The 27,826-nt window shown below is 42.7% G+C and overlaps 1 protein-coding gene across 1 annotated transcript in view; it reads right to left on the reverse strand.

Moving 5' to 3' along the window:
• The window catches only part of drosha (drosha ribonuclease III), a 95,712-nt gene that overhangs the window by 21,592 nt on the left and 46,294 nt on the right, over window positions 1–27,826 (reverse strand). The window contains exons 21-25 of the mRNA XM_072378491.1: window positions 27,720–27,819; window positions 24,248–24,350; window positions 15,317–15,387; window positions 8,807–8,851; window positions 5,216–5,373 (exon numbers count right to left, since the gene is read on the reverse strand). Coding sequence (XP_072234592.1) covers window positions 5,216–5,373; window positions 8,807–8,851; window positions 15,317–15,387; window positions 24,248–24,350; window positions 27,720–27,819 — 477 coding nt within the window. The remainder of the gene's footprint in view (window positions 1–5,215; window positions 5,374–8,806; window positions 8,852–15,316; window positions 15,388–24,247; window positions 24,351–27,719; window positions 27,820–27,826) is intronic.

Here is a 27,826-nt window from a genome sequence, read left to right on the forward strand (position 1 = left end):
AAAGACTCTCACCTTGATGGAGAAGTAGCCTGAATTCGTCCTCTCATTCTGCTGTTTTGGGGGGTTCTCGAAGCTTTTCTCTGACCGCCTCCCGGTTTACTGCAGTGGTCCACATAAACACACAGCTGAACTTTACAGCTTAGTGTGCTCCTTCACTGCCAAGATTTAGCTGCGTTTCCGACTCAAACGTTAGTTAAAGACAAACAAGTCAGGCACCTCAACCTCAAGCACACAAGCACAGAGTTTAACAGGACACCGCTAAAACATCCGTCTTTAGCCATATTCACACTACTGGGCCAAAAGCCGGTAAATGAATGGTCCGGTACGAGGGGACATGAAAGACTGGGTTTACCTGTGGGCTGAGACGTGGAAGACAAGGAAGCTCAGCAGCTCATTCCTTTCAGCTACAACACAGAACTGCTACAGTAATAAACAGGTCATCTGAGGAAGCTATGGCTCTGCTCAATATCTGAGCACAAGAGAATGTCCAAAGTCAGATCGATGGTGTCTGCTGTACTGAGGAGGTGATGGAGCACATGGTGTCAGAGCTGGATATTCTGTGGAGGAATGTGAGAAGCTGAAAAAAGTGAAGAGCCAGTGCAAAGCCAGCACTCTACACAATTCCTCAACCATATCCTCAGGGCATCCCCCCTTGGATACCTGTACGGCATCATGTAACGTTGTTTTTCATTATAGGATAGAGGATACATAAGGGCTGGGTGACTTCCATATTGATGAGGTATACTGTGATCAGATTTTAGGCCAATAATCAAAGGCCAGCAGCCCCATAATTAAAAGACAATGTGTAGCCTGGATGGAACAAACACAGGCAGCAGAGAGACATAAGGAATGAGGGGACCAATAGTGTAGATGTGTCTACTGAAAAGAAGTGAAATACCAGCAAGTTTCAGTTTCCCAGTGAAACGCCTGTTAGACACTCAGTTGATTAGCAAAGTGTTTCCAATCCTTTTGGTTTTGATTAATAAAGTGGTTCACTAATAAAGACCACTTCCTTCAACAATCGCCTCTCATCTATGTTGTTGTTCAACAAGCCAGAAAAAAAAGAAAGATCTTTATCTCTTTCTGTCTTATTTCAGAAAACCATCACAAATTCCCAGCTCAGGTCGACACATTCAGATACCCGTTATCCTGAATAAAAACCCAGGAATCCCTTAAATATTTATCCTTTAAGCACCGGACAAGGACCATTTTTGTAGGATGGAAGGGTTTGAGGTCCAGGACAGAGATTCATTAAGGGTGAAGGGACACTGGTGTCCCCTCCAACATGAAAAATAATCACAGAGCTTCTGAATGAAAAGGTCCTTAATTATGAGGCAGCTCATAAAAGCGTGAAGAGCTGAGATTGGGATGGGGTGGGTGGGGGAAACGGGACAGTGATGGAACAGCCTATACTTCAGTACCGTTTGTGGGAACACGAGTGTTGCTGCAGCTTTTCTCAAAATCTAACAAATGCACAGTTTGAGAGCTTGAAACAAGGAGTATCAGAGAGCATGTGCTGTGCTGAGGGCGTTATGTGAGCTAATTTCAAGTCCGACAGGAGGCGGAGGCAGGAAGGAAACAGTGGAGTGACAGTGAGGAAGGGATTGAAAAAGCGGAAGAGAAGGAGGCAGAAAGAGGACATAGAGCAGGTCAAATATGAATGTCTTGCTGTGCGCAGCGGCACAAAAAGCAGTCCCTTTATTCACTTCAACAGCAGAGGCGCAACGCTCCGGTAAGGTGGGAAAAATTGACTTTAAGTGTGCAGCTGAGGACTCTATTCGCCTTTGACCAAAAATACCTTTAACAGCCCTTCTGAGGAGGCAGAAGCACTCTGGGTCTTTAAACCAGACTCCTCTTGGCTCTTGGGGAAATAATGTTCTTGTTTCTTGTTTTTCGTAAGGTTAAGTGAGTGACCTGCAACTACATCTGAAAAGGTGTTGTTTAGCGGAAGCACCAGAAAAACATGCAGCGACAGTTTAGTTTGGAGCAAAATAAAAAGAATTCCGCTCGTTCCACCAGCAAAAACCTTTCTATTACTGGGTTTTATCATTTTTTATTGCCTTTCTAACAACTTTGGGTCCACTTAAGTTGTTTTCAGACGCGCTATATAAATAAATGTGAGAAAACTTTGAGAACATCGGTGAACATCCCACTTATCTTTTCAGCGTGTGACGCTCTGCACTGTTGAACCCTATTCAGTCAGATCTGTCAGTAAGAGATAATTCTTATTGTCTGTTCAGAGAAGCAGGAGAATCTTTGATTTTATCTACTTACTGCGGTTTCTCCTTATTTTTCATCTCAGCCTTTTTTTCTTCAACAACCAGCTGGTCAAACGCTGCCTACGCCACTCCCACAACGTTCCCAATAGCTATAGCCTCAAACTGCAAACAATCCTCTATGGTGAGCAGATGACAATGGTGTGATAAGAAATAAACACAGAATTTTCATGTTTTCTATCTATTCTTCTTCTGTAAACAGTAGATAGACTACTGCCCTTTCTGCGTGGGAGAATTATGTCCCATAACTCCGGTATAGACTATACGTTCTAGTTGACAACTGGGTGTGGTTTCCTCGTGACAGAATAAGAGCCAGCTGGGTTCTGTTTTGGTTGACACAAGCCCTTACAGATTGAATGACACAGTAGCAGCACAGAAAAGCTACTTAATGAACTTCCTGATGTTTAAGTCGGAGCAACTCTGGTAAAATACTTTGATCATAACTACCAGTTTGACCTTAATCACAATATGTGACAATAAGTGCTTTGCCTTATTTAATCTGATTCAGATTTCCACTGGACTGCTTTTATCAAGCAAATAGCAAAACTAGCAGCTTTACAGCCTGTTTGCTGCTTGCTTAAACTTTTTGAAGCTATTCAAGGCTAATTTTAGAAGGGGTGGGGGGGTGGAGGTTGCAGTACAACTAACGAGTTTCCCATAGGAATGAATTAATTGACATTGGAATTAAATGAATTGGCATATAGACACAGATGTGTGTGCAAGTGGTACATAAGTGAATAAAAACTCAACAAGGAAAGTGGGTGATGTGGGTTCAAATCCCCTGCATGGAAGGTACTACCTCCAGTAGGGGTCCTCAAGCAAGACCCCCTTCCCCTATACGCCTACCAGTGTGAGTCGCTTTGGATAAAATCGGCTGCCAAAATGCATAAACATAAATACAGTGGTTAAAGATTCAAATTCTGTTTGATTATAACGTAATTGCAAGCCAAAATGTTTTCAATACCTTATTTCAAAGCTTAACAGTGCAATCTTAGTTCATTTTACAAATAATGAACGCGGAGTGAGATTGATCTAACTTGCAGTGAAATTCTTGCTGCATCTGGTTCTTCTGTTCTAGGTGCTTGGGAGCTTCAGCTCTTCATTCCTGTGGATTGACGGCTTCCTCTATGTTCAGCTCCCCTCCTTACTTCTGGTTTCCTCCTAATCTAGGTCACTCTGCCCTCCATTTCTTCTCAAAGTGGTAGGCCAAAGGCCAATCTCCATCCCATCTCCTCATCAGCAATCTTCCTTATTGTCTGACCTTTCTTTCCCTGATCTGACCTCCTTCTTCACTCTATCATGACAGCATGACCTACTTTGGGGTAACCTTTGGTCCACGTGGGCAGCCACTGCTCAGCTCCAGCTTTAGTCAGTCGGCTCTATTTGGGTCAACCTGCCTTTGGCTACTAATGAGCTAATGAACATAAATTACCAAGAAAACATATAAATTCTTTCCTCTTTGCTGCAGGAAAAGTCACACAAAAAAATTATTGAAATAAAAATGCATTAGTTTAAACTTTCATACAGCGAGTTACATTACTGAACACAAAGTCACTGAGTTAGAAAATATTGGTTTCAACCTTGAGTTGGAAAGTCGTCAAAGTAACACTCGGTAGGAGACAAACCTCTGGACCTCTAATCAACTTGACTGACCCCGAGTGGGGAGAGGTTTGACATTTAAGTGATGGATTAAAGCATGCACAGCAGTACATGGCATGTGTGAATGTGATCACATGATACACACACACGCAGAGCAGTGTCCTTGTGGCAAACCTAAGCAAGCAATTACAGAGTGAAGCTTGCCAATAAGATATCAAACGTGCACTGCCAAGGCTAATTTGTTTCAGCTGTCAAACTCACTATTGTGTTGAGTTGTAAAGCTCAGAAGTGAGTTAAGCTTCAATTGCAAATAACTCTCTTATAGTAAAAATGAGAAACCCCTCAAATTGAAGTGAACAGTCTCATTAGCGGAAGCACAGCTTATGAAAATTGTATTCTTTTTAAACTTGTATTCTAAGAGTAAATGAGGGTAGCTTTACAACAATGGCACGTTCGTTACTAACAGACCAAGCACGATCAATTTTAAACCAACCCTGCAGAAGTTTGCAACTTTACCAACTATTGAACAAACGTCATAACAGAGGCAAAGGGAGGTGAAAACATTCCCAAAGTCAGAGCTAAAACACAACAACACCGACGTGAAGTGTTGCAATTAACAGAGAGAAACAGACCAGAAGCCGCCTATACATGTATCTCTCAACAGAATATCATTTGTGTAATAGAGCCAGGCTTAATTAAATGTGCATCAAAAAGAATCATTTCACAAAGATTCCAAGAAACCACAGGGCAGAATGACGCATGATGGTGAAAGACGTGATGTGGCTGCGATGGACGGAAAAGAAATCTAAAACCTTCTGCCCAATGAATCTAAACTGCATTTCCCATGAGGCAGTGGGGTTATGGCCCCACTGCCATAACCCCAAAGGCATCACACAGATATGGGGACTTCAGATCCTCTTGGGCGTCTCTTTTTCAGTATGCTGTGAAATGCTAACATTATACCAAGGGCCAAAAAACATTAAAAGAAGCCATTTTCTCTTAGATACTTTGAATGTGACATTCCAGATGTCATCTGTTATGCAGGCAGCTTTACTGACTGCAGGAACACGTTGGAGCTGCAGGAGGTAAACATAATGATGAAGTGGGAGGAGGAGGCTGCCACATTCATGACAGATACAACTTTTTAAAATGCTCCACATAGAAAACTCCCAGATTCTCAGATTATATTATACATTATAATGCATCAAGCTCTGAGGGGAACAACACTAAAACACTGCCTACGTGTACCATGCAAATCACATCTGGCCAACGAGTGGACTGCTTTGCATTTCAATTAGCTGTAACTCTATTAGCGACAAACAGGCAGAGACTGCACTCACAGGGTGAGGTGGTTGAAGCCAACGGTCCTCAAGGTGAACGCTCTGGCCAGCAGGCGCACATGTGTGAACAAAACTCCAATAGAACCCTCAAAGCTGGTCAGTTTCTGGAGGACAGGAGACGTCTCAATCAGCTGCCTGTCTGTCTGAGGCTCCTGCACCTAAAGAAGATAAAACAAAGGAGGTTCAGTGGCAAGACATGGGACGATTCATGGCCACTGAAAGGGTTCAGTTTGGCAGAAACTGGCCATTTTTAACATTTTTCACACTGTGGAAATGGTGTCAGTGCTGAGATGCTATTGACCGATTTGATCAAATTTTGCTTCACCCAACGCAACTGCAATCAAATGAACCATTAAAGGATTTTGATTTGTTATGTTCAAACAGTGCTTTGTTGAAAAAAAAAAAAAAAAAGGTTCAAAGCCTAAAATATTGGTTTCCTGCAAGAACCAGATGCCAGTCTGATTATTAAGGTGGTCGTGAGCTTCAAAGCTCAGCAACACTGGAGAGAAAAAGACGAGAATCTAAAAATCTCAAAAACAGCATCTCAGGATACACAAGAAGAAATTGGAATTCAAGATTTTACACAAAACAAAATGTGTCATAGCTGCTTTTGTTTTCCAAAATACTGATTTGAATCTTTTTGTATTAATACAACACGTATAGTGAGTAGTAAGAGTCGGGGTGGGCTTCATGGACACATTTGCTTTGTCTCAGCACACCCATTGCAACCAATTCAACCCCCGGGTCTCCTGCATGATCTTCAGCCCACAGTAACCACCATTAGTAAACAGTGTGTTTCCAGTAAAGACCAGTGAGACTACAAGCATCATTAACATTCGCAAAGACGAAAAATTGTTAAATGAAGTCATTCTGCATAAGGATGTCAGATCGCGTGCCTGTGTAAAGTGAACATACTGTTTGTGCTGCTTGAGGCACTATTTAGAGAGTATTTTTACTCCGCCTCAAAACAAACTCAGATGATCTTTTGTAGACGAAATCTCTGCGTCACTAACTCTTAAGTCAAACAACTTCCCTTTTCTTCCTAAATCTGGAGATTTCTGCAGTCGATTAATATCTCTCAGTGACTCTTGCTTGTTCACACGCAGGCTATATCAGAGACTGCTACCATTGTGACTGAGATGAGATTTGAGAGAATGGTTTTGCGTGAAAAGAACACTGCAGATGAATCTTTAAACACTAGCTCGAGGGCTTGGTGAGTTCAGAGGCACATAAGTTTAGCACACTAACGCTGCTGTCTTTAACTGCAATATTTGCTCATGACTGTGCTCATTAGGAGAAGAAATGATATGCTAAGAAAATAAGTGCATCCATGTTTGTTGAATCAAGAGATATCCTTATGTGTGCATTAATTAGGCTGCTGGAATCATCTAATTGGTCTCTCTGTGGTGCAACTGTTGGCTTGACCAAGACATCTTTTCCACAGAAAATAAAAACATTGAGAGCAATTTCATGTGGACTTTCAAAGAGAACGAAAGCACATTCAAATAACCATTCTAGGCTCTTCCGTCTTGCTGCATAGTGCCCCCAAAAAAAATAAGAAGGACCACATTCAAGAGTCATCTCTGAGGGGAGATGGTCATTTTCTAAAATTTCCAAGCATTTTCTTTATGTTCTCGTGAGGCAATGACAAGTGAACAGCTTCTTCAGTCTCCCGTGTCAGAGCAGAGATGTATTTTTTAACTCAGCATTTTAATTGGAGCGCTGGCGGTAACATCATGGTTCCATCTTCCAGTATGTTCTAAGAAACACTTCATTCCTGCCTTCTTTTCCTCTGTTAATTAACGAAAGACGTTTAGATGTCATGAATCACAGCTAACGACATCTGACGAGTTCAGCGCTCACAGGCACTAGCTACCCTTCAGGGGGAATGGCCAGTAGCAAGGCTTCAAACGAAGTGAAGCGAGGAGAAATAAATAAAATAAATCAACAGAAACCATGAAATAAATCATTTAAAAATAGATCTTTGAAATGGCTTCAAAGCCTCACTTTCAGCTCAGTCCAGACAGACAGCAGAATCAGAGCCGAGGCCCAAAAAGCTTGACACTCGTGCACCGCCCCTATAAACTACAGGAGAAGTTTTCTAATCCACGCTCAGCGTAAATGACGTTCTGCTAAATCAACCTGGAGAGCTGGGGGTGATCATGCGCTGGTGAAAATAAAGTGAACACGAAAGACACCGAGAGGTGCCTGAAAACCCGAGCCGTTCCACATGGCTCCGTACGGCGTGTCGGCGGTAAGGCTAATGTATGCGTGGATGCCAAAGTGTTGTGTACGCGTAATTACACACGCCATGGCGAGCTGCCAGCACCGTCAGCTCAAACCTCATTAGGGCAGCTCCTCTTTCACCTCCATTTCTTCATCCTTATCTTGGTGGGGAAGGGAATTAGGTTACACCTTGTTCCTTTTCAGCAACAGTTTTAGGCATGATGTTCAAACTCTTGGGGGGTCTTCGCCAGTTATGGAGCAAATAAATAAATGATGAAGTGGAGGATGTTTTTTTCATATCTGAAATGGCTTGAATTCTATCATCTCAAGCCAAAAGGTCAGGATGCCATAAAGCTACCCTGAGGTTGGCACAATTTAACAGGAATTACGCCACTGGTAGTGGACCACCCAGTGGATAACCTCAGCAACAAGGGGGGCGTGATAATGAGGCTGCAGCTCTGAGGCGGCTAATGACTACTCCTGCACCACACTGTGGAGGTGCCCTACGCACCACAGAGCGGTTGCAGGGCTGACTCCCGGGGCTCCACCCTGTCCTTGGTACCCGCCGCTGCTGGGACCTGCGCTGTGCAACATCCCTGAAAAACAGACTGCAGCGAATTTAATCAAAGCTGTCTGCAAATCTTCGCATTTAGGGAAGACAACGAGAGGACTGAGGAGGCAAAGATGTGCATAAACAAAAAGCACACATGTTTATGTGTAAACACAGCAACACTTGTACATATGGTGCGAGGTGGAGAGAATAAAGTGCTCAAAGACAAGTCTCGGCATACGCACAAAGAAACACTTTCTCTCCACAAACACATCAGAGAGAAGGATGCCTGACGGTCCCTGGAGGGCCCATGTGATTCGGGACAGTAATCCTGTTACGGCATCTTTGATCTCTTCTCCCAAATCCTAATTTCAAACAAACACTGTCAAAATGTTTGGTGTTTCGGAGCAGATCCTGCAATCCAGAGAACGGCACAGAGTGAAGAAAGAGGCAGTTAAAAAAAGCAAGATGATTGAGAAAAACAAATTAAGGAGGAATGGCACGAGAAGAAGAGTGAAGAAGTACATTAAAAAATGGATGAACAGAAGCAGTACAATAATGTTGGTGGAGGGCTGCAGGGGGACATGTGACAGTTAGAAAGAACTCAGAAACCCTCAGGAAAAATAACTAACAGCCTGCCCACCTCTGTGACCAACGCATACATCACAAAGAAAAAAAGAAAAAAACATTTATGCTGGAAAGCTTCAAAGATCTCCCCTTATTTTTTTGTCCTGAGCATGAGGTGAGTTTTAATGAGAGGCACCAGACAAAATAAACATGAATAAACATGAATAATAAAACACATCTCAACCAACCTGCAGGGGGTGCGATGGGTAGTTGAGCCAGACCTCCCGCAGGTCCTGTGAAGAACAGACAGGAAGAGTCAGACAGAAGAAATGACTGCATCTCCTGTTGGTGTGAGGGGATTTAAATTGATGAATATAAACACAAAAAGAAATATCTCTCATAGAAAAGTTCAGAGTACTGGTTTATGAAGCATAAAAGGCTCTACAGAAAAATATAGATTCAGTCGTCATTTACCTCTTCAGGTGATGTAACACTTACACTGAATACATATTTAATGGATAGTGTGATCAACATGAGCCCTTCTCCACTGAAACAAACAGCCGGTAAGTTAGTTTTAAGATTACTTTTGATGTGAACTCAACTGAAGGGAATTTATTTGAACCAAACACAATCTCCGTGCAGCTGTTTCAGAATATCAATGGAGATGTCAAGAACTGCAGCCGGTGTGAGAAAACCGCTTCAAAGAGGGATCAAAACAAAACAGGAGTCCGAAAGACGCAAAAATTATCCAGGTCCAGCCATAATTCTTCTAATTTTGAGACCCCTCCATATTCCCCACCTTCTGTGGAGCTGTTAAAGAATGGGGTGTGTCGTGGAATTGAGAAGAAGACATGGGTTGCTGGGGTATTTTTGAGGGATGCGCCGTCTCTGAGACAGACGTATGTGCAAAATCAACAGGTTTCCTAAACCCTGCCCTGAGGTTACCAAACAAGATTAAACGGTAGAGACAGATGCTGAAAAGCAAACTGCACAGAGAGAGGAAAAGAAAACTGTGGCTCTCAAGCTGTTGCCAAGGACAACGCCAGCCAGAGGCAGCTTTGGGCCTCAGGTCTAATATTGGGTGCGTTGTGGTAGAGATAGAGAAGCGGAGATGGCCTCTGAAGCACTGTGTCACTCGGGTGTTTAAAGAGTTCAAGGAGATAAACCTTTAAAATACAGCGTTAGAGCATTTTGGGGTGGGGGTGGTGTGTGGTCAGCAGCATGGAATGGATGCCTCCTTTTCTAAACCCACCAAGCTTGCAACCCATCACTTTGAACAGCCAATGTAAAATTCATGACTCCGATCAATACATTTGAGTAAATGCTTACCGTTGGTTGCTTGTATCTAAGTCTGGGACTGGAGCTGGAAAGCACTAAATAAGTAACAGGTATTAAGTCAACTCCACGCTCACTTGTAAATACATGAGCTGCTGGCTGTGAAGATCACTTAAAGGATGTCAATAGCAGGGGCTAATGGATGACATGTTTTCACAGCGATGCTGCCATCCCACATTTTCCTCTCAAATACATGAGAGTGTTGCATTAAAAACAAAATGTGCACATAAGCAGGCATGAAATAAAAAGAACAAGAAAAGGGGAAAAAAATAAAAAACTATGAGAAAACTGAAGTACATAGAAGTAGCACCGGCTTGTGATCCAGGCTTATGATTAAAATCCATCCACAGGGCGCACACGATCCGCCCACATGCTGTATATAGACCCGAACAGCTAATGTTTCAATTACAGCCATTCCAAAGACAAGTCAGACAATGATTAAGCCAGCATCGAGTGGGGATTTAAGAATAACAACAGTCTTTTTTCTCCCTCCTTTCTTTCTCTCCTCCAGAACGAGGAAGGTATAATTACTGGGAGCACAAATCATCATGTGCAGCAGCTGAATCACAGCCATTTGGAGGATATAACTCTGGTGCAACAAACAGGGGGAGGAAAAAAAAAAAGAAGAACAGCAAACATGTTTATTTGGCTGTCAAAAGCCCACGTGTAATGAGAGTTGAAATTAAACGCTAAATGAAAGCTAGCTTGGTTGAAATCACCTGTGATCTCTGTTTTAAGGTGGCCTTCCATCAGAGCTGCTCTGCCCACGAGGGATGCAAGACACAAACTCGCTTTTGAACATATTTGAGCCTTACAAGCCAACCGTGAATAGTCAACAGCCCTATACCATCCACCACATACACACTCTGCACCCAACAAGCCCTTGGGATTGTAGGCCATCAATGATTGGGGCACAATAGTGTTCTTCTCTGACAAGGTCCAGTGCTCCCTGACAAATTGGTCTCCTGCTACAGGCTGCCAATCAATCCATCAAACATGGTAGTGCAGCACCGAGGTCGATAAAAGGTAGCATCGCTGATCAATATCAACATAAAAGAAGCCCAAAACAGAGGCTTCTTTCAGTAAATGGTCAAGGTGATCTGACAAGTTAGTGGAAAACCTATGCCAATTCTTTGATGAAGTATATAATATCTATAGACAGCTTTTAGAGTTCCTGTCAGTCCACCTCCTTGCCACGGCCGTGGAGTTAAGAGTAGCTGTGTGAAGAGAAAAATGAATTGTGTTTTTTTTTTTTTTAAAGCACAACCTGTGTTTCAGCAGAAAGAATCTGCTTGAATCAGCCCAGCAGAGAGAGGTGTTATCACCACAGCACGCCAGTCAGTTGACCTTCATGAGGAGGAAGTTTATCATCCGTGTAGAATCCTAGCATCGCAGGAAATGTTTTGCCCGTATGTCAGAATGCATACTAAAACTGCTAAAAAGGCCAAAGAGGGAGGAAAGGATTGAAAGAATATTTGCGTCTGTTTAAAACCAAACTGCTCAGATGCCCTGTTTTTATACAGAAGCCGATTTGTGCCAGTGTAACCGGCCTTGCAAGCCAACTTTGCCAGTTTCTTTTGTTGAACTAAGCAACAAAATGCTGAGCTCTCACATATTAACTAGCCACATATAAAGGATTCCTACAAGATTGGAACGGTGAGTAAAAATTTAAAAATTAAAACGTTCCAGGATCTTGCCCTTATAGACTTGTACAGTAGACACTACCTTGAGTTCTCTCCACATTGTGTGAGGCAAAGCTCTCATTTTCCCAATAAAACAGTACCATGAGTTCTACTGTTGGTCTGCACAGGTTATTGTTCTCTCACATATGCACATGAAGGAAAATTAATTTACAGTAAAAAGTTACATTAATTACTGACACCAATCTGAGTCCATATTTTAGGTACTGCACCCTGTGGCGAGAAAGGTAGGAAGAGAGCTGCAATGCCATATTACCAAAAGTCATTGTTTCAGCACCACAGTGACCGTCTTAGTTGTCACAGCAACCTTAGCTGAATTTGGTGTTTGAGAGCATTTGTCTGTGTGGTGTTAATAAAATCCAACAGATTAGCCCATGGGCAGCTAGAGAGATCATTATGATGATTGCTCCTCCTAAAAGAGGCCCTTCCCTCAGGACAGCACAGTGGCATCAACATCTTTTCCCTGCAATATTGTGCTGCAGTTGAGTCCAGGTTGGGAGCAAACGAGCAGCTTCCCCTGTAGAAGATGCTTCCTGTCTCTCTGCTGATGCATTAATAACCTCCACAGTAATGTCATTAGCAAATTAGCATCTATTGTCTCCTTCAGGCTTCTGTGTGAAATGAAGCTAGATTCCATCTGAGGCAAGAGCCCCGTTGTTTGGAAACCGGTGCCAGTAAAGGTGAAAAACAAGGGGATGAAAATAACCGTTTTGTTCCAGCTATGAATGCCATACCAATTAGGGAATAGCAGAGGCAGTGATAGAAAAACTGGGGACATTTTCTTTTGTCTGACTAGGTCTCGAGGTGGAAATTACATGCATGCTTTGTTTTAGGTAGTCAGATTTGAATTTCTGCTCGAGAGAGCAAAAGAGAGGCATGAAACGTGATCCTTTTGTGCAGGTGGAGGGTGTGGATCCGACCAGCCATGTGTGAATGGAATACCATAGCAGCAAATGGGAACAGCCCAACCTTCCACGGTGTGATATAGAAAAATGTAGAACGCTTCAGTTTTTCACCACATCTCATTAGTTTAGTAATACGCCGTGTAAAGACTTATTCTGACATGTTAAACCAGAAATAGAGACGAATCCAAAGGTTCAGCAGATCTCCCCCTCTGCCCGTCCATCTTTGGCCCGTCGCACATCTCCCCACCCACAGATCCATCATCCCAAATGGCTTGGTGTTTGGCTTTCTGCTCTTTGTCCATCTGTCTCCTCTCAGTTTTGTACGACAGAGCAGCCATCAGAGGGGATTCAGCAGGGGGGTGACAAACCGTACTATTTCAATCTCCCATCTGAATGTCTGAAAACTTTCAAAAGGAAGTTGAAAATCCCAACTTCTCTTCAGAATTTCTATCGTGCAAACAAGTGTGACTCACTGTTTGTCGAGTGCAATGCAACATGCGTTGCTTTCTCACTTTCAAAAGTACCATAGCCATGGGCAACAACGACCCATATACTCAACAGCACTGAATCTGAAAACGCAGGGTTCTACACAATGGAACTTTAACCAGTGTGCAAAAAGTCTTTAAAAAGCCTCCTTCTGATCCTAAATGCCACAGCGTGAGTTCTGCTGAAAAGTGGCTGCAGAGTTCGTATTTCTCCAGTTTAGCTTCTCATTGGCTCTCCGTTAAATCCAGAACAGAATTTAATAACTGTTAGGCCTGTTAATAACCGAGCTCTCTCACAGTTCCATATTCCACTGACAGAGCAGTTTTTCCTCTCAGACTTCTACTTCAATTCTATAAACCTTTAATTTTTCAAACACAGGTGCAACCCCAAGTCCTCTGCCAGCTGTCAGTTTGGGTCAGGAGGCAAAAACTTTAAGATTCGGCTAAAGAAGAATTCTGTCAAAGCTTATAGAAAGGGCCCTGTGCCATCCTTTTAGTTTGTGTCTCTAGTTTTTCTTTGTGTCTCGGTCCTGTCCTTTCACCCTAACAAGCTGAGGCAGACCTCCACCTTCTGCTGGAGGTCTTTTTTTTTTTTAAAGGGAGTTCTTCCTTAAATGAAGAGAGCTCTTTTTCATGAATAACTTTAATCATTGGAAATATTGGGGCCATCGTTCTTATCTAGGAAGACACTAGCCACTATCTTTATTCTATCCTTCAAAACAGCTTTGCATTCTGAGCAGTTTCCTTGTTGCTATTGCTAAAAGTTGTCTTTACGGTTCAAGAGAAAAGGGATTTCAGAACGGATTCAAAGATCTTGCTGATTACTGAAGTGTTCTATGATCCAGTTCCTGTCCAGTCTTGTCTGCATCTCTTGAGTTTCCCTACTCCAGTCCATCTGGAATTAACACCATGAAAAGACCCAACTTTCCTCTTAACTGCTGTCTCACTTAGTGAGAAAACTGATGTCCGACTAGAAACAAGAGTATCCTGCCATTATCTTTTGAGATGAAACTGTTGGTTTTCTTTTTTTACAGTGAACAATTTGTTTCTCTTTGTGTACATGCTGAATGGTGTTTTCAAATCAGTCTTTATCACACTGTACCTCATCTCTGACCCATTTAAAAGACCCAGTACTGCTCTTTACAATAAAAAACACGAACACGCTTGCTGAAATTTTTAAGCTTTTCCATCCACATCTGTTCAAAAGACCCCAAAAAAGGGAATCTCTTTTCATAGAAATGCCGACCTTCACAATACAACAACTCAATAGATCGTCTTGTGTACTTCCATTGCCACGGGATGACAGAAAAAAACCGAAGCAAGGATTTCAGCTTCCCACGCAGAAACAGCTCTCCAACACACGAGCTGGCCACACAGTAAATTGCAGGTAATTTGACCAAGCACAAAGAGACAACTCAAGGCTAAATGTGCTGACAAATACAGAGTAAAAAAAACTGCAATAAAAAAAGAAAAAAAAACTTCTGAACCCTGTAGAAGTATCGCAAACTAGAGAGACGAGTACGACTGATACCATGATGCTGCCAAATGTATAACAATTATTCTATGCATATCAAGTTCAATAGACTTAATGATAATCAGTTATCTGAGGGTGTTTTAACTGATTCAGTCCTGATGCCTTCTATTTGTTTCTCAGTGACTACTGATTTTGATCAAACATGTCTGATAGATGTCAGTGTGGCACATAGTGTGTGGGAGTCACTAAGTGAATCTCAGACAAACAACTTCAATCGCCAATTAGAGCCATGCCTGCTGGTACATCCTAGACGAGCTGCGAGTCATTTAATTGATTCATAACATTTCTTGCCAAGATAAATGAAAATACTGACTCGTTCGTCAATTATTCCTGCCTGCTGATCTCTCACACACACATACACGCAAACAATAGTAGGTGTCCCACTCAAGTCTGGCAAAGCATAACGTTCCACACCTCCAGTTGTTTTTTTCCAAAAGAAACCAGCTATGCTCAGCCTTCATCCTGATCTTTGTTTCTCTCAGTCTTATTGTTTCCTCTTTGTGTATTTAGTCAAAGTACTGCAGAAAAAAAGAAAGACTTAGTGAGATCTCAGGCTTTGGAGCTGGCAAAGCCTCACGGTAGTGCAATGCGGGGCGCGTTGCCAAAACATGCAGCGTGTGGGTTTGAGTGAATAAAAGAGACGGAAACTTCTTCCACAGATCGAAATGTAGAAAATCTCAGCTGAAAAAGAAAAACACACATGCTCCTGCAAATCCTGTGCATAACACTCCAACGTGGCAAAGGACAAAAACCAAATCAGAGCCGAGATACGAAGCGATTTTTGTTTGTTTCCACATACCTCACTGTTAAAAAGCAGTCTTCCAAAGAGCTGCCGGGACTCCTCCAAGCCTCCTTCCAAATACACAGCCCCTGCAATAAAAAGAAGAAACCCAGGATGGATGGAGATTAAATCAATACAATCTTTTATTCTGTAAAGTGCTCTCTGAATCCAACGCATCCTAACGCTGATTTAAAGTTACGGTGAAGGCCTGACATTCCAACAAAGCAACACTGGTGTGAAGCATTTCCAGCAATTCTGAGGCAATTTCTGACTTCTCTCCTAATGAAAAACTTCTAATTAATTGAACTCGGCAATGAGTTATAATTGCTTTATTAAAAGTAGGAGTGCATTTTTATTGCTTTATAATGGAGAAATGACCTTAGGGTTCCTGTGCAGATCCACCTCCCCTTCTGTTAGGAGCAGGAGGAGGAGGCAGAGGAACGGCATCAGTGAAGAAAGTGAGATGGAACAAGCGAAGGTCGTATAAACCTCATGCATGGATTAGGAGTCTGTGTCACATGCTTAGCTACTACGTGGACCAATTACAGACTTTGTTCATGACTTTTCGATCAATCAGAGCCTGCTCTCGTGCTTTGGAAAGTAGGATTTCAAACACAGGGTCGTCTCCCCGCCTCTTTCCCGGCGCATGAGCCGCCCAGAAGTGATGATGAGGGAGGAGTTCATAAGTTTGGAGGCACAAGGGGGGAGTCACTTTAAAACCACAACGATCTGTCGGAGTAATCGTCAGTCATTGTTGGTAAATGTGCAAGAGAGCAACAAACCGCAAACATTTGATGGTTAACGGACAGTCTGGGATGAAACCTATTCATCAGTCATTGACTTTAATCATCCATTTAATGAAGATTTATATGCCAATTGCGCCAGTGGATGAGATCATGTGCCGGCTGGTGCAGACTCAGCCTGGTTGGTCCAGCATGTAAAGGGTGTAGACCGACACACAGTGCAGTGAGCAACCAGCTGGAGTTGGGTTTAAAATGTTTCTCCAGTCAATGTTTCTGTTCACCCAAGATAGAAAAAGCAAGCAAGTACGACCATGAAGGGAAACGATGGAGAAAATTCCACCAGAGCAGGCTGGAAAAGGTTCCATACGCCTGCTAAAGTCATCAGAATAGCACAACATTCCACAGAAAAGCAGAGTTTAAAGAAATGCATTCAACTTTATTTTTGACCTGACCAATACGAGGGCTGAGTGCTGAGTTTAAATTAGGCAGCCTTTAAGAAAATGTCTTAAAAGAACATCATAGACAACTTTAATATTATACAGAAATAACAAACTGATGTGTCTGCGTTGAATTATTAACATTTACGTTGTAAAAAGTGTGGTCAGTGCTGACGGTGTCAGTTAACATGGCACCGGCACAAATATTCACAGCCACAGTGTCCAATGTACAGAAACTAATTCTAATTCTCCAAATCCCTGCTGATTTTCAGACGTTTTCCCTTTTGGACCAGAACGTTGGGCTGCTGTGTGAAATAAAGGCAAACTGATGAAAAAGCTGAATGTCGTCTTTGTCACTCACCTACACACTCGGACATGACTTATCTGAGCAGATGTTCGCTGAACTGAACAAAAATTTCAAGCAGGGAAGAAAATACGTCTTATACACAATGTGCATACACCAACATGAGTACACAAAAGAAACAGGACAAAGGAAGTCATCTGATAGAGGAGAGCTGCCATCACAGTAAGCAAAGAACCAGTATCCCACATTTCCTCTGTATGGGAATGATATGCAGCTTCTGCAGCTCACTCAAGTCAACTCTCCTTGTGTGCCTTTTGTTATTTGGCACTTCTTCTGGTTCTGCTAAAAACAGTGGAACTATCATGGTGCCTTAAAGCTGCATCCAACATCTAAACCATCACACTTAGGGTGGCTCATTCAATTTAGAAAGCAATAACCACCTGGCAAATTGGGTATACAATCGTGCGGTGGTTTTTATTATGAGCATAAATGAGCCGGTGGAAATGGGGCGCGGTGCAGTCGCAAGTCTAACTGCTTTCATGGACGACATCAAAAACATATGAGGGATTCATCATCTGAGTAGGGGAAACTGCTTTCAGATGGCTAACAGGCCATTTTCAAACACACACACACACACAAGCAGTATGGGTGCAGCCCACATAACCAAAACCATAAAGAAATACAAACAAACCACCTAGCACAAAGAAAAACACAAATGCTCTCCCACTCTCTGCCTTTTATGCCATTTACTTCTAAACAGAATGGAAAATTACTAACAGCCATTGCCTAGATGTTCAGAAAATGTGACTAAGCCTGACAGCTTTGTCTCACCCAGCAGTCACTTTATTAAAATAAAAATACAGTAGAGCAGTAAAATACTGAATGCAGCTTGTCAATTTTGGGAGGCTCTGTGGCTATTAGCCAAAAAGTAATTTCCTGCAGTACTTGTGCCCAGGCGACGTCCCAACACAACAAGCCTGTAAATCAGTAGGTATAAATCTCCAGCCTTCTTTCAGTCCACCAACATAGAAAGCCACTAAACGCCGTGCAGATGTGATCACAAGCAAAACCTTCCACAGGCTTGACGTGACCGGCTGAGCGTCTCACTGAGGCCGACCACAAAGGGTTTGAGAGACGAGAGCGGTTCTTCACAGGATGTTTTCCTCTAAGCATCAGCAGTGAGATTTGTGGTTTTAACATCATGTGGACCTCAGTTCTAAACACTGCTACGCAGCAGATGTTTCCTCTGGAGACCAGCTGTGGGAGGATAAGAACTCCCTTCGACAACCAAGTTCTAAATGTCTTTCAACTATGACTAAAAAGCATTCATGTGTGTGAGAACTGAGGGCAGGATGAAATGGGTGGGGCTGGGAGGCAGTTTCCTTCATGTTCTGATGATAAGGCACATTTGAAAAGTTCACCAAGCGGAGGCCTCAAAGTTGTTAAAATTCAAAGTTTTCTTATTAGAGTTTCAGAACTTCATCCAAGAGGAAGGAGAACGTGGTGGTAAGCAGCGAGAAACCAGGAGAGCCTCCAGGGATTTCAACGGGTATCAAAAAATCTAAAAGCAACACCTTTGGTGTCAATCAAAGGGCCTCTGGATGAGGAAACCAAGATGAAGCCGAGTGAGAACACTCCTGACAAGGAGGCTGTCTGTGCAAAAAGTCCAGCCCAAAGCAATCCAATCAAACACACAAGTTGTTGCAATCATTAAATGGAGATCTGTGCTCCTCAGTCCACCACATCAGCCTGCAAAGTTGTAGCTGACGCTCTGAATATACACAACCCACAAAGACACACAGCCAACTCAACTGGCAATTATAGCATACACCAGCTTCTCTCCACAGCTCATCTTGCAGTAACATCATGCCCTGGCCAAATCACTCTGCAGTCTCAGAGCTCCAGCATTTATTCGGCCCAGAGAGCTGTTAGGTCCCGCCAGACAAACCAGAACAAAAAGGCAGAGATAAACTGAGATAAATATACATGAATAATCACACTGAGTGTGCATAAAGGGCACAGTCACCCACCAATGCCCATAAAACCAGAGGAGTGATGAAAAACTGGAGCTCAACAGCACTTCAGTGAAAATTAAATCATTTTGTTCCTTTATCAAAGGAACCTAAAACAAAACTGTTGCTGTGCAAAGCCATCCCTCATTTCTTTAGATTTTACTTTAAAGCAGCCAGACCTTCTTGTAATTGAATTCAAGCAATAGTTCCCCAGGCTTTCTAAGGGTCTTTTTAAGTTTTCTTTGGACATTGGCTGCTTTTGCACTCATTTTCTGCTCAGTCCATGAATTTTTGACCATTTTTTGAGGAATTGGCTTTTTCTTGTGTTTAGTCACTTAACACTCACCTATGAATCATTCAAGCACAAAACTAGAGAAACAATTTCAAATTGTGTCCAGCACTTTGTTACTAGCAGCCTGTCACAAAGACACGTTTCATGAAAAACAGCAAAGATAACACAGTTTGACAGACAGAGAATAGGATTTCTGCAGCAACAAGGTGATTCCCAAAGAGCTTTTAGCTGAAAACTTGGCATATCTCAGCGTGGTGTGCAGTGTGTCCTTAAAACGTTTGAGGAAACTGAACAAGTGGAGGACAAAAGAAGAAGTGTCAGGCCTAAAAAACTATCTACAGCAGATGAACAGTATCTGAAAGTGATGTCCTTAAGAAAGAGGAAAAAATCCAGCAAAGACCCGACACAGGACCTGAGAGATGCATCTGGACCTTCAGCTGATCCATCTACTGTTGGCCCAAGCCTCATCAGAAATGGTCTCCATGGAAGGCTGGCTGTCAAGAAGCCATTCTTAAGGAAGGGAAACAGGGAGAAAAGGCTGAGCTATGCCAAATGACACAAGAAGTGGACTGAAAATCAGTGGCAACAGGTCTTATGGAGGGATGAATCCTCTCCAGAGCCCGGACCTCAACATTATTGAAGCAGTGTGGGATCATCTGACAGAGAACGGAACAAAAGGCAGCCGACATCCAAAGAAGAGCTTTGGGATGTCCTTCAAGAAGCCTGGAGAACTATTCCTGAAGACTACTTCAAGAAATGACAGACAGCTTTTCTAAGAGGGTTCAGGTTGTGTGAAGAATAAAGGAGCTCAGACCAAATATTCAATTTCAATGCAACCAATTCCTAGAGTTTCTATCAGTATATAAAGAAATCAAGAGTAGATACACACTTACTGTACTGTATAATTAAAATACCCATGTTCTGCATCAATAAATGTTTTATTTCAGTCCGGCAGGATAGCAGGAACAGTTACTTCCTTATGTTTGAAATGAACTAAAAGAAATCAACACACAGCCCTGAAGAAATTTCCCCTGGAAATTTGACAATGAGCAGGCAAAAGACAGAAACAGTAACCGAGTTTCCATCCCACACTGTTCACAGAGTATCAGTCATGGCCAGAGAAGGCCAGCCTCTAATGAATCTCCACATCTGTCACTAGTCCAAGTTGGACGTCCATGCCAACTATACAGTGTTATGTTTAGGAATAGAATTCCAATGTCTGCAGGCTTTCAGTGACCAATAAAAACCCAGAGTCAGGGACATATGAAACACCAGCGGCTGACAGTCACATTAATAACTTAGAATGAATTATTCAAAAACGCTCAGGCTCTAATCCATCAAATAATATATTAAGCTGCTCACTCTCGGCTCGATGGGGGCTGAAGTAGCAGACGGACACAGAAACAAACACATTAGAGGCAAAGAAATAAACAAAACCAGAACATTGAAATAGAATTTTCACCACGGCAGCTTGAGAACAATCTAATATCAGATATCTTATTCTTCAAAATGAGGACCAAGGATTGAGATGGAGAAAAAAAAAAAAAAAAAGAAACCAACTCCCTCACTGCTACCGCTGCAGCAATTAACAAAGGGAGCACTACTTTTTGAATGAATACACCGCGTGCATTGTGTATGAATCTGATATTCAGCAAGTGAGAGATAATCCTTTCTCTGCATTCTTTTAATACGGAAGAGCTTAGAGAGAGGCCTCACAAAGGTTCACCATCTGTATCCCCCATGGCTGCTGGCAGCGAATAATCCACAGATCAACTGTACAAGGAAATTAGGGCCATAAAAACAGAGTGGGGACTCTTTTCTTCTTCTCAATTCTTTTCAAACCCTTCAGTAGGAAGGGAGCGACAGCGCTTATCAGTGAGGAGGACCTGAGAAGGAAACGGGAGGTAACAGGCAAGCAGACTTTCTATGAAAACGCAGCCGAAGGAAGAGGTTTCTAAAGAGGAAGAGGTAAAGTGGGCAAAAGAGTAAAAGCACAGAAGACGAGGGTGAGAAAGAGAGAGAGAGAAAGAGAAGAGAGGAGGTGGTGGTGGTGGTACAGAATAGGAGGCGCACAGGCCAAAAGAGCCTAAATGAGAATGGCCCACTCCGACAGAAGTTAATGACAGGGGATCAGAAAAGCAAGATTTCTATTCAACACTTTGAATTATTCAGGGTTGCAGGGCACCCATTTGCATTGCAGATGCCTTCGCTTTCCATTCCTCTGCAGCTCTCCCTCCACTCCTCTCTCTGGCTCTCTCCCTTTCTTTCTTTCTCTCACTGTCTTGAGCAGGAGAATGGCCCTGCCGCAGGGTTAGGAGACAGAAGCGTTCTCAGCTCCACGGAGAGAAAGCCTTGTCCATGCAAAGCAGGAGATTATCTGCCATTTCCAACACAGCCCAGGTTCAACGGTCACCGTGGCAGAGAAACAAATAAAACAAAGGTCAGAAAACATGTATTGTAAGCCGTTAAAGCTATCTGCCAGGGTTTTGGAAATATTATGAGCGTGTCATTTTCCATCGTAGCTTTGAAAAGGTCTAAGGAAAGAGGTCCATTTGAAGTCTATGCTTGTGCACGCTGTTAAAAAGGATGAAAAAAAATCAAAAGGCATGATGCTAACTTCACAAAACAAGACAGCGACACAAATGTAAGTGCAAGTCTGTCAACGTGGCACCTGCTGCTTTTGAGAAAGTGGTGGTGTGACGTCTCTGTCAGATAAAATGTCATGCGCCAAGACGAAATGACAGCGTTTGTGTGCCCCTCGTAGCATCCACGCGCAGACGATCCGAGGAGACAACACACCGTTTGGTGAGACAGTTGGAGGGCACGTGGGTGAAGATGGGAAGAGATGACAGAGAGACAGCGTGACTCATCATAAGCGTGGCACAGCTTATGATTGCGGGAGTGAGGTGGCTATGAGTAGAGAGACAAGCAGGAAGGGACATAAAGAGTACGTCGGAGACAGATTGACAACAAGGTCTTTAAAGAGGCGTTTGAGTGAAGAAAAAAAAGATGACAAAAGGATCGGTGAGAGAAGAGAGGTAACATTAGACACCACTCTCAATACAAGTTACTTTGAATGTCTTGAATTTGTGCAAACGTGTGCATGCTGTGCTCCTCAGCTCATGTGTCTGCGATGAGCAGGAGAGAGGGGAGGGGCTGATCCTTTTTCAGTTACTAACCCAAAACCACAGGGCGCTCTCTGACAGGAGGTTCGCTCACATGTTCCTCTGGAACAGCAGCCCTGCTAACTCATCACTTTTATTGAAATAAAAGTTTAAGGAGTAATTAGAGATCATAAATTCATTCTGAAGCCACATAAAGCATATGTTAAACAAAAACAATCTCAAACTATTGGCTGTTTTGTATAAAATTGGGGAAATTTTCAATGAGAAATGTTGGTGCAATACATACTGTGTTGAAATTTGTGGAAATACATATAAAACAAAAGAAGACCCAGTGATTAAATGTCAAACAAGAGCTTTTGGAATAATATATAAACCTTGTCAGAACTTACTCTACAAATAAATTCTTTATATGTTTTGATTAAAAAAATTCACAGTTATTTTGTACTTAAGAACTGAAATGTAAAACTGGAGCCATATCAGAAGAATGTAATTGAGAAGCCTTTTTATCAGTGCATTAGCACCTATGGAACTGGAAACCTGCACATCTGGAAAGGCTCCATCAATGCTGAAAGGTACGGTATAAACAGGTTTTAGAGCAACATATGCCCCCGTCCAGATGAAGGCCTTGTATAGTTCAGCAAGACAACGATAAACCACATACTGCATCTGTTCCAACAGTATGGCTTTGTCGCAGAAGAATCCAGCTGCTGGACTGACCTGCCTGCAGTCCAGATGTTTCACCATCTGAAATACAACAAAGAAGAGCCAAGACTGCTGAGCAGCTAGAATCCTCCATCAGACAGGGATGGGACAACACTCCTCTCCCAAAGGTCCAGCTGCTGGTCCCCTCAGGTCCAGATGTTTACAGATGTTGTTAAAAGAAGAGGGGATGCTACACATTGGGAAACATGGACCTTTCCCAACTTTTATGAGACACGTTGCTGCCGCTCAGTTCAAGATGAGCGAATATTCTTTTTTTCTAATCCATTCTCAATTATTTACGGTGACAGTAGGTTGCTGTTGTTGTTTGTTAAGATGTGTTTGAACTGTATGAAGAAAAATGAATTCATTGATTCATTATTTAGCTGAAATTTCAGACAGAAAACAAGAGAGCAGAAAGAGAAAAAGAGACAGGGAGGCAGTGCCGCGGCCCTGCTGCTTCGTGCTTGGATGTGTGCAGAAATGAGGCGGTGACAGCCACAGGACAGAATAGATTATGACTTTGTCTCTGCCGATAATGAAGCCGTTACAAGTACGGGGCCCCCGGGCCGACAGGGGGCCGCGGTGCCAGTCAGCACTTTCCCTGCCGCTCCTCGTGTACTGCTGTTTTTGGTGAAGGGGGGGAGAAAAGGAGGTGCAAAGATGATCTCTTTAAAGCCACCCACTTTCTGTATCTATCATCAGTGGAGCTCAGAGATGGCTGAACTGGTTCAATCAAGATGGTGATAAGATGAGAATGCCAACTCCGCAGCTCTCCAGGAGCGAGGCTTAGCTTAGCGCTGCCCATGTGGTTGGATGAGGAAAGAGAGAGATGTGTGGCTGTGCTTGTTTGTGGTTACCAGCATGAGGTTCCAGTCACAGCACAAACTATCAGTGAGAGCTATGCGTTTGGTGGAGGGTAAAGCAGAGCTGTACTCTGGGGACCGCGTGTCCAGCCAGAGGTCAAACCACATCTCCTGAGATCAATAAAGCTGTGTAATGTTCCCAAAGCCTAATGGGAGATCTACTGTGGCTATTTACACAGCTTAAACCTGAGTTACACTACAGGTTAAAGCATATGAAGCAGGTGAATTAAACATTTATAGATAATAGCGTTTTTAATAAAAATATCTGTGCTGTGCTCCAGTAAAACTAGAAGATTAAACCCACACATATTTCTGTGCTGCGATTATAACCGAGATAAATAGTGTTGGCTTCTGGTGTATGTAAATCTACTCCTGAAAGGAAAGAAAGACAGACAAATGCAAAATGACTTTCCATTTTTTTTTTGGTTCTGCATCATCGCCGCCTCTGTTTTGATCTCGAGGGAACCTTACCGATGAGAGCCTCAAAGCAGTTGGCCATGGCGTGCCGCAAGTCCGACTCCCGACACAGGTCTGGTCCGTGGGCATAGAGCATAAAGCGATCCAGTTCCAGTTTCTAGAAAAGACAAACACACTCATATCAGCCCGCCACCACCAACACCTCAGTAATAGCCACCTGAAAAGAGCAATATCTTCTTCTTTCCATTTGTGGAAAGATATTGCACATTTTCATGTTTTATTCTCAAGAAGACAGCATAAAAAAATGGCCCAGGAGAAAAACAGAAATGAGGAAAATGAGAAAGACAGACTGTCCTGGCTGGAAAAAGTTCTACTTCATGGCACTGACAGATGTGCTCATGTGTTGTCCAGCTGCAGCATGATGCACTAAGCCGGCGCGGCACACGCTCACAGGCACGCTGGATAATCCCAAGATGAAATATGAAATAGTGCAGCGATGACCTTCATTCACTCTGAAAAGTGATTCTTTCAGTGGTCCTTCAGTGGTACCTTTTACAATAACACACATAAGTTCCACAGACACACATGACAGAGAAGAGAGGCATTACTGAGCTTACAAATAGGTATCATCATACGGCATGTTCATGTCCTAATTAATTCAACAGAACAGTCATTTCAGCTAAAACCAGAGCCTTGACGTAGGATCTAATTGTGGATCTAATGTACCGTTTAACACTGCTAACATGGTTGTGCGTGGCTTTCAGTTTTAGTTAAATCTTTATTCAAAACGTCTCTTTAATATTTAATTGCTCATGATAAAGAAATGTAAAAAATAAAATACAACCTCTTTCAATTCTAAGTTTTTAGAATTTAAGATTTAAAAAAGTCCTCTGGAAATTACCAGCTCTTAAAAAGTAAGTAAAGCAACATTTTATTGTACTGTGTCATTATTTATTTAAAAAAAACGTCGAAGCAGTGAGTAAAAAAAGTCCACTTTACTGCCTGCACAGTAATCAAGATGTGTGTGTTAACACAATCCCATAGAGGAAACAGCAGCAATTATCTTAATTGCCCATCAATAATCTGGGAAGGGTTATAAGGCCATTTCCAAACTATTTGGAGTCCATCATTCTACAGAGAGAAAGATTATTCACAAGTGGGAAACATTCAGGAGAGCTGCCAATCTCCCCAGGAGTGGGCGTCCCAGCAAGTTCACCCCAAGGTCAAAAACCCAAGAGCTACATCTCAGACTCCACAGGCCTCAGCTAACATGTTAAAGGTTAAAGTTCATGACATCAGACTTAATAAACTTCTGGAAAGCCTCTTCTCTCTAAAAAGACCATGGCAGCACAGCTTAGGCTTGTAAAGTCACATCTGAACATACCAGAAGACTTCTTGAACAGACCAGACCAGAGTGGAGATGTTTGGTCATAATGCACAGCAGCACGTTTGGAGGAAACCAAACACAGCATATCAGCACAAACACCTCATACCAGCTGTGTGGAAATGCTTTACGTGACCGTGAGTTAACACGCAGTCTAACCTGGCTGATTTTCATTTAGCCGTCTGACGAATCAAACACAAAACTGGTGAGTGACAGCAGCTCTACTGGGAGTCCAGCTGCATGAATATATACTTACTTTCTGTTTTTACAAAAGATGCAAAATCAAGGAACTTGAACATGCACAGAGCACTTCAGTCCATATGAGTCTCGATGGTTATTATCATGCAGAAATGATTTGATCCCCCAACTGAATTTTTTGGGTTTGTTTGTCAGGATTGCAGAAGCTCTATTTCAAACAACTTTGTCAGGCTAACATATTTACATATATTCTAAAAGTCTGGTTTGGTTTGGACTAACGCAATCATTATTTTTCTTCTAGTGCCATGCAAACATGCCTGCTGAGTCCACCATGAGCTTCTCTGGATACCAAAGTATTCTAGCGTCAAATGTGAGGCCATCTGTCTGACAGCTAAAGCTTGACTGAAACTGGGTCATCAACAGGACAATGATCCCAAACACAGCAGCAAATCTACAACAGAATGTCTGAAAAAGAAAAGAATCAAGGTGGTACAATGGTCCAGTCAAAGTCCAGACCTCAACCTGACTGAAATGCTGTGGTGGGACCTTAAGAGAGCTGTGCATGAACCAGTGCTGCAAACCTCAGTGAGCTGAAGCAACGCTGGAAAGATTAGTGGGCCAAAATTCCTCCACATTTGTCCTCGTTTTTGCTCAATAAATAATACAGGGTGCAACGTATCAGATCTTATTGTTCAGCTAAGGTTAAGACCGGATGAATCCGGATGTCCTGACTGGATCTCCTGACAGATAATACCTTCTTTTATAAATCATCATAAATGGTATTGTACTGAGTTTGTGATCCACCTGAATGATGCAATTGGTAAAATTCTTGAATCTACCTTGAATACTGCAGTTCATTCCTCCATGTGTAAAGAATTTTTACTATAAATGAACTGGAGCTTATACAGAAAAACAAACATCTGATTTGGGCCTGTGAAGTGTGCAAGAACAGAGGAAGACATCCCAAATAATGACATGTCTGCTTAGTCTGCATTTCATGTAAATGATTGTGATGTGTGACGGCGGGTCGGTCAAACTTTCAGAAAATATTTACGAAGCAAAGTCAAAAGCAGGCCAATTTGACTTTAGTGGCAGCCCACTACAGACAAAAAACAGTCAGGGTGCTTTTTAATTATGGCTGATAACTGTTGGTGGTATCCCACCCCCCGTGATTGCACACACAAGTTAAATCACAATTCAGAAATACCTCCAACTCAAAGGGAACGCAGTCTGACTTTTAAGCCTTCCGAGTGAAGTGGCGGGTTATGCCGTTGCTCGCTGAAGATATTTTTTGAAAGATAATTGCAAGTGTTCTTGAGCAGACAGCTTTAGAGCAGCCTGGTAAACAACCTGGCAACGCTGAACACTGTATCACACTCACTTTACCGCGAGCGGCAAATTGAAACAAGCCCAGCTCCTTCACGGCACTAATGCAGATTCAGGCGGCTGCATCTTTGTATTCAGCGGGGAGCAACATTAAAGATTGAAGTTTTTAATTGCTTTCTCCACATCATGGGATGATTATTGTTGTGTTCTTTACAAACGTGCCAGTGAGTGTGGCTGGGCTGTACAAGGCTGCCAGCAAGCGTGTGAGAGAGACAGAAGGAGGGAAACAAGGGGGCCTAGCAATAACAGGAACTGGCGAGTGAGTCAGGAAGACCTGTAGATGCCCACAGGGACCCCAGCTGCACCAGTCTAGTCCTCCAAAACAACAACCTTTTAACTCCAATTACAAACCTGAGGGGATTAAAAGAAAAGGTGGGGATGGCAAAAAGACAAAATTATTCTTTCCCCCTGTGCCGGCTTAGAAAGTAGCAAAGTCATTGCATCAAGATGGAAGACAATAAGTCAGTCTCTAACATGCTCTCCGCTCAGTTTAGAGACTTCACACCATTCTGACCTGCGGAGGAAGGCTTTGTACACAAAAGAAAGAGGGAAATTTACCTTTGCTAGCATGGCTAAGTGCTGGTTCTGAACGATGGCTGTTCTGTAGGTGGCCAGACCCCCCTCCTCTAAACTGGGGAAAAGGTAGTAGAGGTGGACACTGTGGA

Source organism: Leuresthes tenuis, unplaced genomic scaffold, assembly GCF_036924035.1.
Source record: "Leuresthes tenuis unplaced genomic scaffold, fLeuTen1.0.hap1 SCAF_24, whole genome shotgun sequence".
In the NCBI taxonomy this organism is placed as follows: Eukaryota; Metazoa; Chordata; class Actinopteri; order Atheriniformes; family Atherinopsidae; genus Leuresthes; species Leuresthes tenuis.